This window comes from Salvelinus sp. IW2-2015, unplaced genomic scaffold, assembly GCF_002910315.2.
Source record: "Salvelinus sp. IW2-2015 unplaced genomic scaffold, ASM291031v2 Un_scaffold2258, whole genome shotgun sequence".
Lineage (NCBI taxonomy): Eukaryota > Metazoa > Chordata > Actinopteri > Salmoniformes > Salmonidae > Salvelinus > Salvelinus sp. IW2-2015.
The window spans coordinates 84,383-101,077 of record NW_019943587.1 but is presented as its reverse complement, the minus strand read 5'-3'; the positions used below and the strand labels follow the sequence as shown (position 1 = coordinate 101,077).

The 16,695-nt window shown below is 43.6% G+C and overlaps 1 protein-coding gene across 1 annotated transcript in view; it reads right to left on the bottom strand.

Annotated features, from left to right (window-relative positions):
* Nucleotides 1-5,633: 5,633 nt before the first annotated feature.
* LOC112073426 (oxidation resistance protein 1) overlaps nt 5,634-16,695 on the bottom strand; it is a 27,518-nt gene continuing 16,456 nt past the window's right edge. The window contains exons 4-5 of the mRNA XM_070440136.1: nt 8,774-8,881; nt 5,634-7,311 (exon numbers count right to left, since the gene is read on the bottom strand). Of these exons, the coding sequence (XP_070296237.1) occupies nt 7,165-7,311; nt 8,774-8,881 (255 nt within the window). The 3' untranslated portion in view covers nt 5,634-7,164. The remainder of the gene's footprint in view (nt 7,312-8,773; nt 8,882-16,695) is intronic.

Here is a 16,695-nt window from a genome sequence, read left to right as displayed (position 1 = left end):
AGACAAAACAGAACAAACAAAAACAACTACTGGCTGGACTTCCAACCCGGTTACTCCGACACACAACAAGACTGTGTAAGCCCTTTGCGCTAAAACCTGGGCCTTCACTGAACCACCACCGTTACAGGAACATTATACATCAGTAGGAAAGAGAACATGACACTTGAGTGGTGCTCTCCTTGGTCGGTCACTGTCATCAACTTCAGGTGGATATCTACAGTGCTTCACCCATCCTCTCTTCACTGGCACATTGACTTCCTAGTGACTCATGCTCCAGTCCTCTCTGTTCTGCTGCAGTAATACTACAGCAACATGACAAGAGGTATTCACAGCTTCCAATAACACACAACTCTAGGCCGCATCCCAAATGGCAACATATTCCCTATATGGTACACTAGTTTCAACCATGGCTCATAGGGCTTTGATCAAAAATAGTACACAATGTAGGGAATAGGGTGCCATTTGGGACACACACCAACTGTCCCCCAGCAGCACATAGCTGACAACAGAAATCCGAACACTGGCCTGGTTTAAAATAAACAGCCCTAACATGTCCTCCTTCCTCTCTTAGACAATATCCTCCATTCCCCTATCATCACAGGAGAGGAGGCAGATCACAGGAAGGAAGGGTGTGTGTATGTGTGTGTGAGGTGGTCTAACATAACACTGTGAGCTAACCCTCCCACTCTGCCCTATCATTTGTATGAGAGATACACTTTAACAGTGTTCCAGTCTCTATCTGTCATCATGGTGTTGTTCATACCATAAACCAGCATTAGGCCAGGTGTGCATAATATACTGTTTCCCTCAGGTACTTGGACAGCGGTCATATATGCTGAGGACTATATGTTTCATGTGTTAGCCTGATCAGGGTTCTAATTCAGGGCTAGGGGTTGGGGGAATGGGCACCCCATAACACATCAGAGTCCATCCATAAGAACTTAAATACCAATGTGAACCCCACAATTGTCAAAGATATCGACGTGTGTGTGTCTCTGTGAGAGGAGGTGTACACTGGCCGACCGNTCCATAAGAACTTAAATACCAATGTGAACCCCACAATTGTCAAAGATATCGACGTGTGTGTGTCTCTGTGAGAGGAGGTGTACACTGGCCGACCGGAGAGTGGGAGAGGCTAAAGATGGAGGAATGGAGAGAGGGATGGGATGGTGTTATCACATGGTGCTTTGATCCCAGAGGCTATGGGAAATCAATCCAGTCTAGAGCTGCTTACCAGGTGGAAAGGAAGAAAGCTGACTCTGACATAATGCTATGGATATTGCATCCATCCATAGAGCTGCTGCTGTTTGCTTTGCCAAGTGTGCATCCCAAATGGCACCCTATTCCCTTTATAGTGCACTACTTTTGACCAGGGTCCTGGTCAAAATTAGTGCCCTATAACGGGAATAGGGTGCCACTTGGGACGTGCCCATAGTAGCACAACCCCTCTAATATTATATATGTGATGGTTGTTTGTTTTCCACTTAGTAAACCTATATTGCAGGGATCATAAACTAGATTCAGACGCAGGACAATTTTTTCTTGAGCGGATGGTCGGGGAGCAGGAACGCAATAAAACAAATATTTTTAGATTGCAAATTGACTTCAAGAAGCCTAAAAACATATAGTATTTGATTAAAACATAATAATTTCAAACCTTGATTACATTTGGGGACATTCCCCTACATAGGGTGCCGTCTTTCGGATAGGAAGTTAAACGGGTGTCCTGACTCTCTGTGGTCATTCAAAATCGCATGGCACTTATTGTAAGAGTAGGGGTGTTCACCCGTTGTCATGGATAAATTCCTAACCTGGCCACATTCCATCATGACCACCTTATCATCCCCCTCATTCCTAATTGGCATATATCACTCCTCACCTCTCCACCTGATAGCTGATGTGTGGTGAGCGTTCTGGCACAAAAATGGTTGGTTGCTACACATTGGTGGTGGATGAGGTGAGTTTCCCCCTACTATACTGAATACAAATATAAATGCAACATGTAAAGTGTTGGTTCCATGTTTCATGAGCTGAAATAAAAGATCCCATAAATGTTCCATATGCACAAAAATGTTATTTCTCTCAAATTTGTTTACATCCCTATTAGTGAGCATTTCTCCTTTGCCAAGATAATCCATCCATCTGACAGGTGTGGCATATCAAGAAGGTGATTAAACAGCATGATCATTACACAGGTGCACCTTGTGCTGGGGAAAATAAAAGGCTCCTCTAAAATGTGCAGTTCTGTCACAGAACACAATGCCACAGATGTTTCAAGTGTTGAGGGAGAGTGCAATTGGCATGTTGAATACAGGAATGTCCACCATATTTGTTGCCAGAGAATTGAACGTTAATTTGAATGCACAGAGATACTGTGATGAGACCCTGAGGCCCATTGTCGTGCCATTCATCCGCTGCCATCACCTCATGTTTCAGCATGATAATGCACGGCCCTATGTCGCAAGGATCTGTACACAATTCCTGTGAACTGAAAATGTCCCAGGTCTTCCATGGCCTGCATACTCACCAGACATGTCACCCATTGAGCAAGTTTGGGATGCTCTGGATTGACGTGTATGACAGCGTGTTCCAGGTTCCGCCAATATCCATTAACTTCGCATTCAAGAGGAGTCGGACAACATTCCACAGGCCACAATCCACAGCCTGAACAACACTTGACAACACTATGTGAACGAGATGTGTAGCACTGCAGGCAAATAGCTCTCACACCAGATACTTATCCACGCCCCTACTTTTTTTTATAAAGTTGAAGTCGGAAGTTTACATACACCTTAGGCAAATACATTTAAACTCAGTTCTTCACAATTCCTGACATTTAATCCTATTAAAAATTCCCTGTCTTAGGTCAGTTAGGATCACCACTTCATTTTAAGAATGTGAAATGTCAGAATAATAGTAGAGAGAATGATTTATTTCAGCTTTTATTTCTTTCATCACATTCCCAGTGGGTCAGACGTTTACGTACACTATATTAGTATTTAATTGGCATTGCCTTTAAATTGTTTAACTTGGGTCAAACGTTTCGGGTAGCCTTCCACAAGCTTCCCACAATAAGTTGGGTGAATTTTGGCCCATTCCTCCTGACAAAGCTGGTGTAACTGAGTCAGGGTTTTGTAGGCCTCCTTGCTCACACACACCTTTCAGTTCTGGCAACAAATTTTCTATAGGGATTTGAGGTCAGGAGCTTTTGTGATGCCACTCCAATACCTTGAAACTTTGTTGTCCTTAAAGCCATTTTTGCCACCACTTTGGAAAAGTAATGGCTTGGGGTCATTTCTCCAGTTGGAAGACCATTTGCGAACAAAGCTTTAACCTTCCTGACTGATGTTTGAGATGTTGCTTCGACATATGATCCACATAATTTTCCTGCCTCATGATGCATCCTATTTTGTGAAGTGGACCAGTCCTCTCTGCAGCCATGCACTCCCACAACAATGATGCTGCCACCCCTGTGCTTCACGGTTGGAATGGTGTTTCCTCGCTTGCCAGCCTCCCAACTTTTTCCTCCAAACATAACGATGGTCATTATGGCAAACAAGTTTTTTTTTTGTTTCATCAGAACAAGGAACATTTCTCCAAAAGTACGATCTTTGTTCCATGTGCAGTTGCAAACCGTAGTCTGGCTTTTTTTTAATGGCTTTTGGGAGCAGATGGGCTTCTTCTTGCTGAGGTAGCGAGACCTTTGAATCAAGGTTAATGTCAGATCATAGCGACTTGTTTTACTGTGGATATTAGAATACTAGTGATTGTACCTTATTTCCTCCAGCATTTACACAAGGTCCCTTTTTGCTGTTGTTCGGGATTGATTTGCACTTTTTTCGCACCAAGTAACGTTCATTCTTTGGAAAGACAGAAGCGTCTCCTTCCTGAGCAGTTGACGGCTGCGTGGTCATGTGTTTATACTTGCGTATATCGTTTGTACAGATGAACGTGGTACCTTCAGGCGTTTGGAAATGCTCCCTGGATGAACCAGACTTGTGGAGGTCTCCAATTTTTTTTCTGAGGTCTTGGCTGATTTCTTTTGATTTTCCCATGATGTCAAGCAAAGAGGCACTGACTTTGAAGGTAAGGCCTTGGAAATACATCCACAGGTCACCTCAATTGACTCAATGATGTCAATTAGCCTATCAGAAACTTCTAAAGCCATGACATAATTTTCTGGAATTTTCCAAGCTGTTTAAAGGCAGTCCAACTTAGTGTATGTACTGCTTCTGACCACTGGAATTGTGATACAGTGAATTATAAGTGAAATAATCTGTCTGTAAACATTGTTGGAAAAATGGACTTATGTCATGCACAAAGTAGATGTCTAACCGAACATGCCAAAACAAGAAATTTGTGGAGTGGTTGAAAAATGAGTTTTAATGACTCCAACCTAAGTGTATAAACTTTCGACTTCAACTGTATCTGTGACCAACAGATGCCTATCTGTTTTCCCAGTCATGTGAAATCCATAGATTAGGGCCTAATGAATTTATTTTAATTGACTGATTTCCTTATGGGAACTTTAACTCAGTAAAATCTTAGAAATWGTTTTATGTTGCGTTGATATTTTTGTTCAAAAAACCATTGAATGAGTAGGTGTGTCCAAACTTTAGACTGGTACTGGTAATGTATATTTTTTTCTCAGAAAACTTGGGGGGGCAAAAAACTCCACCAAACCCAAAACCACCTGCTAGTTGGGGAACACTGCTATAATAATTCATGAGGATCTTTAGTGCAGAGAGGAAGACCGAGGGACTCTTTTAGCAAAATGTTTGACCCCATATATTAACACTCCATAACACCCAGTGCCATTTACACTACAATAGAAAATAACAGAATAGAATGACTAGTGACTAGGACAAGGAATTAATTCCTTCCCAGACCCCTTCAGGACAAACCACCTGCCTGCCAATGTRCTGAGCTTCCGTCCTGTACTGTATGGCCTTGCAGACAGGCTGTAATGTAGACTGGACATCAAAGGCAGAGAGAGAGAGTAGAAGGCTAGAAGTGGAATACTGTGGAAGATTTAACCACAGCTCCCCCATGTGGACATGTCTATGTTCTGCAACCATGAGCCCAAAAAACATATACTGTAAATTCATGGGTTGCATCCCTTGAACCTTTCTTCCTGATTCTCCTATAGAGACAGGAGGATGTTGGCAAGGTGGCAGAGTAGAGGTGAAACCCCAAGGTCCGGGCTGGGTTACCTGAGCAGCTGTAGTTTGGCACCAMCCCATTGGGCACCAGCCACCCTGCAGCGGGCTAGGCAGGTAATTTACACTAGTCCTATTTCCCTGGCCCTAAAAATAGAGGCCTACTCTGTTCTGTGCAACAGAAGGAAGGAAGTYAGGGTGCCAGGACACAACAGAACAGGATAGGAGAGGGAGAGAGGTCTGGAGGACAGTGAGCTAGGCTGGCTATGGTCACAGCGTGAGATTCGAATGCCAGCACGATGGCTAGCCAGCCATGACATTTCATGCCTGCCAGACATTACAGCCTGTTCTGTGCGGCCACTGGAGCCTGCTAAGGGGAGGACGGCTCATAATAATGTCTGGAACGGACTCAATGGAATGGCATCAAACCGTGTTTGATGTATTTGATACCATTCCACCTAATGCACTCCAGCCATTACCACGAGCCCGTCCTCCCCAATTAAGGTGCCACCAACCTCCTGTGTGTGTAGCAACAAAAAAGATCATTGAGGTTTAGAAAAAGCATTGTGCAGGTTAAGGTCCTTCCTCCTCTACCTTGTGAACCATACTGGATCTTTACTCCACGTCCTGTTGAGGTGATTTACACTCCCCTGTCTGTCCTAGTAACACATCATGCTTCCTCTCTCTGGAATAACTGCTGTACGCATTCCAAATGGGACCCTATTCCCTATGTAGTGCACTACTTTTGACCAGGGCCCATAGCGCTCTGGTCAAAAGCATTGCACTACATAGGGCATAGGGTGCCATTTGGGACATGCAGGCTGTCTCGCTGGTCATCTGAGAGAACGAGCTCCGTTCATTAGTTTCTCTAAATATCAGACAGAGCATCACACTAAAAGGCTTAATTTCTCCACAGTCACACACAGCCCTTCTCCCTCAGATCCTCMTCCTCCGCTGAGAGCCAAGAAATAGGCTCCTGTTCTTATAGGCATGACCTAAATAGATAAGCGCTAAATAAACTAACGAACGGGATCCTTCTTTCAGCTTGAGTAGTGTTGAATTTATGCAGCTAGTTTGGCAAGGCAGCAGTAGCAGAGGAACCCATTTTCTGATAACATTCAGACAAAACAGTGCCTGGTCGCCATGGAGACCACCTGGGACAAACAGTCATATTTCTTTMGGGGTCAGAAGGTTCCTGTGTGTTTAATGGTGGGCTCGTTTGGTGCCGGGTGGGGCAGGGTGGAGAGGGCAATTTATGGAGCAGGAGGGTGACACTCCTGACCTGAGAACAGTGGAACATGTCAGCTTCCAGTATTCCTTTACAGAGGACTAGATAGGCCTGATTCCAGACCTGCTAGAACCAACCARACTTAAGGGCATTTTCCCAAGCTATACTGCACTGACATGGTTACAGATCCACCATAGTTGCTGGAACAGTGAAAACCTGCAGATATTTGATCCCCTGTCCCTCCCTTGGATCACACTCAACTAACACATTATTCCCTCTTATATACTGAGGTTGTCAACACGACCGTTCAGTAAATAACAAACTAACTTTATTGGCTGCATGCTTCTTTAAATGGAGACTAAATGGAACAGTAAAAGCAGTGGCATTTCAGCTATCACCGCCCCAGAGCAGAATTGTGTGAGGGAAGTTAACCTAACATCAKTGTAACTATTGCTTAATGGGCAGAACAAAGAGCCATTCTATTACCTGGAGCCAGAGCCATACATCAAGTCTGTATACTGTAAGTCAGCTATCAATGGAGAATTAGTACATTACAGACTTATTCTGCTCATAAAATATAACGCATCGCTTATTGTCTGTCCTGGATTGTCTGGACAGTATGAGAGTTGGCCCTTTACATTTTAAATCGGATTTGTGATAGATATTTATGCAGGATTTCTGATAAAGCCTTCTATCTCACTCTATGATAGGTGCTGTACGTATGTGTGTGTGTGTGCTTGTGAGCAGACYCATGGTGAAGGGAGAATGCCAACGCGTTCATTGCGAGTGCGTGTGTGAATGCCAACATACCGTCACCTTCTCTAAGTCAGCTTCTGAGGAGGTGGGAGACAGAGGGCTGATGGGGCTAAGGGAAGGGGAGCTCCCCACACTGGATTTGTGCTCAGGATCAGGAACATACAGAACCTGCAAACACAATCCATGTCTGGATTTAAACAGGCCGACACACAGAGAAAGGAACATACATGCAAAGACAGAAGTGACTATGAAAATATTTTCAGCATGATTTATGACATCCCAAGACAGACAAACAACAAAAAGTGAAAGCACAATTTGCGTGTCCTAAAACCATCAGATGTAATATATCTCACCCGGTGTCTGATGTTTTTAAGAGTTTATAATGATATGACTAAGTCATCATAGGATATGTTGAATTTAGTTATTGTCCTGTGAGTGTGTCTGTTGTTCAAGCACTAGATTAGCATGTGTTGTTGGCGTTAAGGATCTTGAGAGGCCCTACTTGTGTCTCCTTGTCCCCATGCAAGCAGGGCCAGACAGTTAAGTGGTGGTGAGTGTTCTGACTGAATAGGCCCAGTGTGACGCCATGGCAGGCTAATGCTAACAAGTGTAGCCAGGGAAAGAACTGGAGTTTTTCTAGTTCCAGTGTGTGTGTGTGTGTGTGTGATAATACTGGTGGAGCTAGGGCAGTGTTTGGTCATGGAACCCAGTAGAGATGCTGAGAGCCCTCCAGAGCTGGCTGGCTGGTTGGAAACAACATCAACAACCCTGCATTGTGCATCATGTTGCTGAGTGCTGCTACTGACTCTGACTGTCAATGTGATTGCAGACTTCCTGCTTTGACTCTCCATTTAAGTAGATTCGAGTGGCTCTGGTTCTGACGCCAGGAAAAMACCAACTTTGGCTGTTTGTCATGTTTTAGGGTGCTACTTGGAGCCTCAGAGAGAGAGTTCAATAGGACACAACCAAAAGAGGAGACATTGAGCCCAGCAAAATGGCTTTATCAGGGTTCTGTTCTGTAGCTACGGAACGAAACAATCCAAAACTATGTAAAGGAGGGGGGTACTATCTGAACTTTGCCCAATAAGACATGCTTGTTTTTCATTTTTCATTGTGAAACGTTTTACTCCTAATGAACAGGACCCATGAAGTTGAACCTTTTTAATGGTATTGCCTGAGGACTGGAGGGATTTCAACACTCTGTTTCCCATGACACAGATGTCTTAGTGGAATAAACACACAGATTGTTTTAACTCTTGTGAGTGGTTAGTAGTGACACCAGTATATGCCATTGACAGAATCAGTGGGAAGAGAGAGCAGGGATGAGGAGTGGGTGAGTGTTAGTGGTTGTGGCATGGAGGATAGATGCAGTGAGAGAGACACACCAAGCATGAGTGTAGTAGATTGGTGTTTCCCAATCCATTCCTCAGGGAACTCCTCCAGGACTGTACATTTGTGTTACAGCCCAGTATTAGCACACCTGATTCAACCTAATCAAGGGGTTTGTGACTACAGTAGTTGACTATTTGAATAAGGTGTGCTAGTGTGGGGCTGGAACAAAAAGGTGCTGCCCAAGGGATCTCTGAAAGGAAGAAACCAGTGATGGGTGTACAGTAGATCGTGTTCACACCTGGCCAGGACAGACGGCTCTGGAGAACAGCTTGTTGAGCTGAACCAGCTCGTTGGGTGTGGTGTCAAACTTGAGCGCTATGTTGTTCAGCGTGTCCCGCGTCTCCACCTGGAGGACCACAAAACAGAAGAGAAGCACAGAATATCAAAACTCTTGTACTCTGCTTGGCTGGCTGGTCCTCCTGGGTCCCACATGAGAAGGAGAGAAACTCTGCTGTCTTATATTCCCCTCTCAGAGATTAACATGGACTTGGTGTGTAGGAGTGTATTCAGACTGGCTTGGTGTAGTGCAGTAGTGTATTCAGACTGGATTGGTGTAGTGCAGTAGTGTATTCAGACTCGCTTGGTGTAGTGTAGTAGTGTATTCCGACTGGATTGGTGTAGTTCAGTAGTGTATTCAGACTAGGCTTGGGTAGTCGCTAAGTGTCATATTTCAGACTGGGCTGGCTGTAGTGTCAAGTAGCTATTCAGGAACTTGGCTTGGTGTTATAGCTTCAGCTAGTGTATTCAGACTGGCTTGGTGTAGTTCAGTAGTGTATTCAGACTGGATTGGTGTAGTTCAGTAGTTATTCAGACTGGCTTGGTGGTAGTGCTAGTAGTGTATTCAGACTGGCTTGGTGGTAGTTCAGTAGTGTTATTCAGACTGGTTGGTGTATGTTCAGTAGTGTATTCAGACTGGTTGGTTATGTAGTTCAGTAGTGTATTCAGTCTGGCTGTGTAGTTGTAGTAGTGTATTCGACTGGATTGGTTGTAGTGTCAGTAGTGTATTCAGACTGGCTTGGTGTAGTTCAGTAGTGTATTCAGTCTGGCTTGGTGTAGTGTCAGTAGTGTATTCAGACTGGATTGGTGTAGTGTAGTAGTATTAGACTGGATTGGTGTAGTGTAGTTAGTGTATTTCAGACTGGCTTGGTGTAGTGTAGTAGTGTATTCAGACTGGATTGTGTAGATGTAGGTTAGTGATATTCAGACTGGATTGGTGTGTAGTTCAGTAGTGTATTCAGACTGGCTTGGTGTAGTGTCAGTAGTGTATTCAGACTGGCTGGATGTAGTTAAGTTCAGTAGTGTATTAGACTGGCTTGGTGTAGTTCAGTAGTGTATTCAGTCTGGCTTGGTGTAGTGCAGTAGTCTATTCCGACTGGCTTGGTGTAGTGCAGTAGTCTATTCAGTCTGGATTGGTGTAGTTCAGTAGTGTATTCAGACTGGATTGGTGTAGTGTAGTAGTGTATTAAACTGGAGATGGTGGATGAGGGCTGTTCATTAAATAGCTTCACTGACTACATTAACTGGAGGTAAGGAATAGCATATGTTTGCATGAATGTAAATATGAGCCTTGTTTCACCATATGACCTTACTCACATGATACCAACCCACCAGGCAAACAACTGACATTCACATTCAATCATCATCCAGTTTGGTTGACATCTTAGTATATTTGGCCCAGTGGATAAACAAACTTACAGCTTGTACAGTACTGTATGTGTGCTATTTCAATGTCTCTTAGAGGATGCAGACTGAGTGTCACAGATTTAACAGCTTGTGTGGGTTGACATTGAGGCAGACTGGCAACTATTCGATCTACTTCCTGTAGCCAGCGGTGTCCTTTAAAGTGCATGAGCCAGATTCTTCTGGTAGCTATATAACTGCACTACAGAGACATGTGCCTGAGCTGGTAAATAACTCACAAGTCCTGTGGGGTTCTGCCTACCAACTAACAATGACAGGGATGTCAAGAACTCCTAGTGTGTGGGAGAGGGGGCTCGTGGGAGAGGCAGGGGAACCGAACAGACGGTGTGTGTGTGTATAAAAACAGGGCTGCTGACAGTGACTCTGAGTTGTATAATGGTGGATCATGGTGCAGTCATGAGACTGGCTCAGTCAGGTGACTTCATAGGACAGAGGAAGGAAACAATTCAAAACAACATGGAGGAATGTCATTGTCTGCTCTTCTAAATTTGTAAGATAAACAACTCTCCCCAGACAGGAGGACAGTCTTGGGCCTAGACGGAAAGACAGAAAAAACACACACACATGCCATGCACACAACGCACGCACATCATGTACACACACACCCACATACACATAGTCATAAGCAGTGCAAGCAGGTATTAACGTGTGCGTCAGAAGAACTCAACAGACACATTGGAAAATGAATAAAGCAGGAATATTGTGTCTGTGACAGTCACATATGACYCCAACAGAATCATTTGCAAACGCTACAAATACAGAAGAAACAGAAGAACAGAGAAACACAGAAGCTCAAATAGAAAAACAGAAGCTCAGCCTTAGAGGCAAACCACAACGGCCATGTTGCAAAATAAATGTACACATACATGTTACTTTATCAATTCACCCACACCGCTCACACGTGTGAACTAGCATCTGCCTAGCCAAGCGCTAAAATAGTACTTGGTTCTATTTGAGAAACTCCACGCTCTACAAGTCCCATCCTTATTGGATATCAGAAAACCCAAACCCACGTGGATGCTTGACAAACCAACGAGAGAGTAATTAAAGATAACTAACTAAAAACGAAACTAGTTTTCCTTTTTTATCTGTGGATTAACTGTCGGAGAAAAACACAAGATTGTGTATGACTCCAGGCCAAAATTCTCCAAAGAACCAGTTAAAAAGAGGAGCATATTCATGTCAGGTAAAATAACAACCCAGGGCTCTATTTTAACAAACCTAATTCAATGGTAAATCTTAGCGCTGGCGGTAGGGCTATAGGTCCAGGGGTGGGTCAGGAATATTTTTSCTATTTTCACTGCTGTAATTATGAGAGGAATATCTGGCGTTAGCACGAAAAGGCTGGGTTTTGATGAATAAATCAATTCTAAGTGTGAGGAGGGCTTGGCTTAATTATAAGTGTGACGAGCGTTTGCATGGCTTAATATGGCATGCCGTTGTCCCAAGATCAAATCAAATTTTATTTGTCACATACACATGGTTAGCAGATGTTAATGCGAGTGTAGCGAAATGCTTGTGCTTCTAGTTCCGACAATGCAGTAATAACCAATGAGTAATCTAACCTAACAATTTCACAACAACTACCTTATACACACAAGTGTAAAGGGATGAAGAATATGTACATAAAAATATATGAATGAGTGATGGTACAGAACGGCATAGGCAGGTCGTAGATGGTATAGAGTACCAGATATAACATATGAGATGAGTAATGTAGGTATGTAAACATATAAAAGTGGCATTGTTTAAAGTGGCTAGTGATTAATGTTAATCAAGGATGGAAGATGCGAGGATGATTAGAGTACAGTATATACAAGTATATCACAAAAGTGAGTACACCCCTCACATTTTGTAAATATTGAGTATATATTTTCCATGTGAACACACTGAAGAAATGACACTTTGCTACAATATCAAAGTATGAGTGTACAGCTTGTATAACAGTGTAAATTTGCTGTCCCCTCAAAAAAACTCAACACACAGCCATTAATGTCTAAACCGCTGGCAACAAAGTGAGTACAGAGAAACCCTAAGTGAAAATGTCCAAATTGGGCCCAATTAAGCCATTTTCCCTCCCCGGTGTCATGTGACTCTTAGTGTTAAAGGTCTCAGGTTGAATGGGGAGCAGGTGTGTTAAATTTGGTGTCATCGCTCTCACACTCCCTCATACTGATGGTCACTGGAAGTTCAACATGCACCTCATGGCAAAGAACTCTCTGAGGATCTGAAAAAAAAAGAATTGTTGCTCTACTAAAAGATGGCCTGGGTATAAGAAGCCTTCCAAGACCCTGAAACTGAGCTGCAGCACAGGGCCAAGACCATACAGCGGTTTAACTGCGGTTTAAAGTGGCTAGTGAAGCATTTTTTTTACATTTTTCCATTATTAAAGTGGCTGGAGTTGAGTTCAGTATGTGTGGGCAAGCAGCCACTCAATGTTAGTGATAGCTGTTTAACAGTCTGATGGCTTGAGATGAAGGTGTTCCCCTGCTTTGATGCACCTTGTCCTGACCTCGCCTTCTAGATGATAGCAGGGTGAACAGTGCGTGGCTCCGGTGGTTGTTGTCCTTGATGGGATCTTTATGGCCTTCCTGTGACATCGGGTGGTGTAGGTGTCCTGGAGGGCAGGCGTAGTTTGCCCCCGGTGATGCGTTGTGCAGACCTCACTACCCTCTGAGAGCCTTCCGGTTGTGGGAGGAGCAGTTTGCCGTACCAGGGCGGTGATACAGCCGACAGAATCGCTCTCGATTGTGCATCTGTAAAAGTTTTGCATTTTGGTGACAAGCCGAATTTCTTCAGCCTCCTGAGGTTCTTCTTCACCACGCTGTCTGTGTGGTGGACCATTTCAGTTTGTCCGTGATGTGTACTGCCGAGGAACTTAAAACTTACTACCCTCTCCACTACTGCCCTGTCGATGTGGATAGGGGGGTGCTCCCTCTGCTGTTTCCTGAAGTCCACAATCATCTCCTTTGTTTTGTTGACGTTGAGTGAGGTTATTTCCTGACACCAACACTCGGAGGTCCTCACCTCCTCCCTGTAGGCCGTCTCGTCGTTGTGGTAAATCAAGCCTACCACTATAGTGTCTGTCTGCAAACTTGATTGATTGATGTTGGAGGCGTGCATGGCCCCGCAGTCTTGGTGAACAGGAGTACAAGGAGAGGGCTCCAGAACACACCCTTGTGGGGCCCCAGTGTTGAGGATCAGAGGGGTGGAGATGTTGTTACCTACCCTCACCATCTGGGGGCGGCCCGTCAGGAAGTCCAGTACCTAGAAGCACAGGGCAGGGTCGAGACCAGGGTCACGAGCTTGATGACGAGTTCGGAGGGTACTATGGTGTTAAATGCTGAGCTGTAGTCAAATGAACAGCATTCTCACATAGGGTATTCCTCTTGTCCAGATGGGTTAGGGCAGTGTGGTTTGGGATTGTATCGTCTGTGGACCTATTGGGGCGGTAAGCAAATGGAGTGGGTCTAGGGTGTCAGGTCGGGTGGAGGTGATATGGTCCTTGACTAGTCTCTCAAAGCACTTCATGATGACAGAAGTGAGTGCTACGGGGCGGTAGTCGTTTAGCTCAGTTACCTTAGCTTTCTTGGAACAGGAACAGTGGTGGCCCTCTTGAAGCAAGTGGAAAAGCAGCTGGGTATAGGATTGATTGAATAATGTCGTATAACACACCAGCCAGGGGTGCTGTTTCGTCGGTTTATTGACGGTCTTTGCGTTGTCATACTTTAATTCGCTGGGGGCACAGAATATTCTTCCTAGTCCATTGTGGATTGATACAGTTATTCAATAGCATAGGGCTAAAGTAATTGAGTAATAGCAAAAAAGAAAAAACATCCAGTGTTGATCCAATATGTTTGTGGAGTGTTGAAGTCAACATTGTTGTACTGACTTCAACAAGTCTAGGCCTTTACGCATCGCACTTCTCCTCAAATAAAAAATACTAGGCTCCCGTAATTTAATATGTTTGGAGGAGCGCATCTTTGGTAACCAGACAAGGAGGTGCTTCTTTGGAATGGGGATCAGGATACAGCCGAATGGAGTAGAGTAAGCTATGCACTGCAGATACGGTCCTATGTGAATAATGCAAAGCATGAGGCAAAAGGAGACCATTGTAGAAACCTTTAATGGATGGACTACTTGGCCCTATGCATGCCAGAGAAAAGATAAGGTGGTAAGGGTAGCCTATAAGGGCTGTTCCTTAATCAAACAAAAGTTTAAAAAAAGCTATGTACAAATGAACATAACTTGAATGTTTCTGAAATACGGCCGTGTCGACCGGATCATCTCATCTTCTGTTCCAATGAGAAGGCATATAGCCTACTTAGAATCTATGAATAATGACTAAAGAAGTATACATTAATTCTAATATTAAGTCATTAGCGTAACGCTTCTACCCCTGATGGCTTTAATTGATACATAAGTATTCATGAAACAGAGTTATGACGAATGAAGTCGCCCTGCTCCGTTTAGGAGCATGCGCGCGAAGGGTGGGTTATTCAGAGGATTGACTTAAAATGAATATCGTATGAGAGTATTCCAATTGTAAGTGCCGGTCAGAGTGTCGTGCAAGCTGTGATTGACATCCGTAATGAACCTGGGTAAGTGAGGTGAGTTGTTGCCACAGTAGCACAGAGTGGAATCATTAACTATGACTCTGTGGAGGCATAATTCCCAGGTGGGACAGCCGATTATAACGTGAACAATATGTATCACGTTTTATATAAGTTCATGAAGGTATGTGTGTACTGGGAAGAGGAGAGTTCTAATAGACTATGATCAATTAGCTGGGGAGATAAGATCGGAAGAGAGCCCTCAGATCATCTGGGGACTGGAACTGTCAGGTGGTAAAACTTCCGCAGGAGAAAAAGAGAGAACCACAATAATTAGTATGTATGATCATAGTTACGAGAAGAATATAAAAGGAACGTTTTTGTATATGCAACGCAGAGCTCTCGTAAATAAACATTCTGACTATGTAAGACTAGACTGTGTCTGTTTCATTTTAATAAGATACCTTACAGAATATCTCTATAACAGACAGAGTGAGTTTAATTGGAAGTTCAGTTATGAATAATTTGAGAACAAAATTATCGTAACACCTACATGGAGTCTTTTTAGGCCAGTGCAAGTTGTAGGCCTATCAATGTACCTTTTTTTAGGTATAAAGCCTACTGTATTTTTTAGTATTGTAATTATTTTTTAGGCATATAGCCTTACATTAGTGTTTTTTTAGGCATATTAGCCTACATGTAGTTTTTTTTAGGCAATATAGGCGCTTACTGTGAGTTTTTTTAGCATGGACTTGCCTACATGTAGTTTTTTTTAAGGCATTAGCTCACATGTAGGTTTTTTTTAAGGCATGATAGCCTAAATGGTAGTGTTATTTTGTAGGCATATAGCTACATGGAGCTTTTTTTTTAAAGGCATAGCCGTACACTGTGTTTTTAGGCAAGTCCAGATGTAGTTTTAGTTATAAGCCACGTAGTTTTGCATATAGCTAACAATGGTAGTTTTTTTAGGCACTAATAGCCCTACATGGTAGGAGTTTTTTAGCAATGCCTAATGTATAGTTTGGGCGGATTATATTATTTTTTTAGCATATAGGCCTACATGTAAAAAGGTTTTTAGGATGTACGCCACATGTTTATAGCTACATGTGTTTAGTTCTCAAATGAGTTTTTACAAAGCTCGGAGTTTTGGATACCACAGGAGGTATTCATATGCCAATGGAGCAAACCTCATGGGTATTAGCACACCTAAATAAGGCAGTTTTTTAGCTACATGAAAATGGTCCCTCCATCTGGTGCGACTAGAATAGCTTGGCCTATTGGAGATCATTGGACAACAAAAAGAAACTACCTCCTTGAGAGGAGGCAGACTATGCTTGGTTTAATCACATGAAACTGAATGGGTTTACGGCATAAAAAGCACATCTGGCAACGGTGATCCTCTAATCACCCGGGGGCCACCCCGGGGTTGCGGCTTTAGTTCCTGTCTGTACCTCCTGATCATCCCACGGAATGCGTGGCCACACGACTTTCCCACACACCATCAAGTTTGCTGCCGACCAACGGTGGTAGGCCTGATCACCGCAACGATGAGACAGCCTATAGGGAGGCGGTTCAGAGACCTGGCAGTGTGGTGCAGGACATACAAGCTTCCTCAATGTTGAGGCAAGACAAAGGGAGCTGATCGTGGACTACAGGCAAAAGGAGGTTCGAACACGCCCATTCACCATCGACAGGGCTGTAGTGGAATGCACGTCTAGAGTTTTTTAAAGTTCTTGTGTTCGCACATCACACAACTATATGTCCAGAAAGACACACCAGGGAAAGTTATGAAGAGGCACAATAAGAGATATATATACCCTCAGGAGACTGAAAAGATTTGGTTGGGTCCCAGTGTTATCAGTTCTGCTCCTTGCCACTCTCTACGTGGCTCATCCTGTGTTCTTGG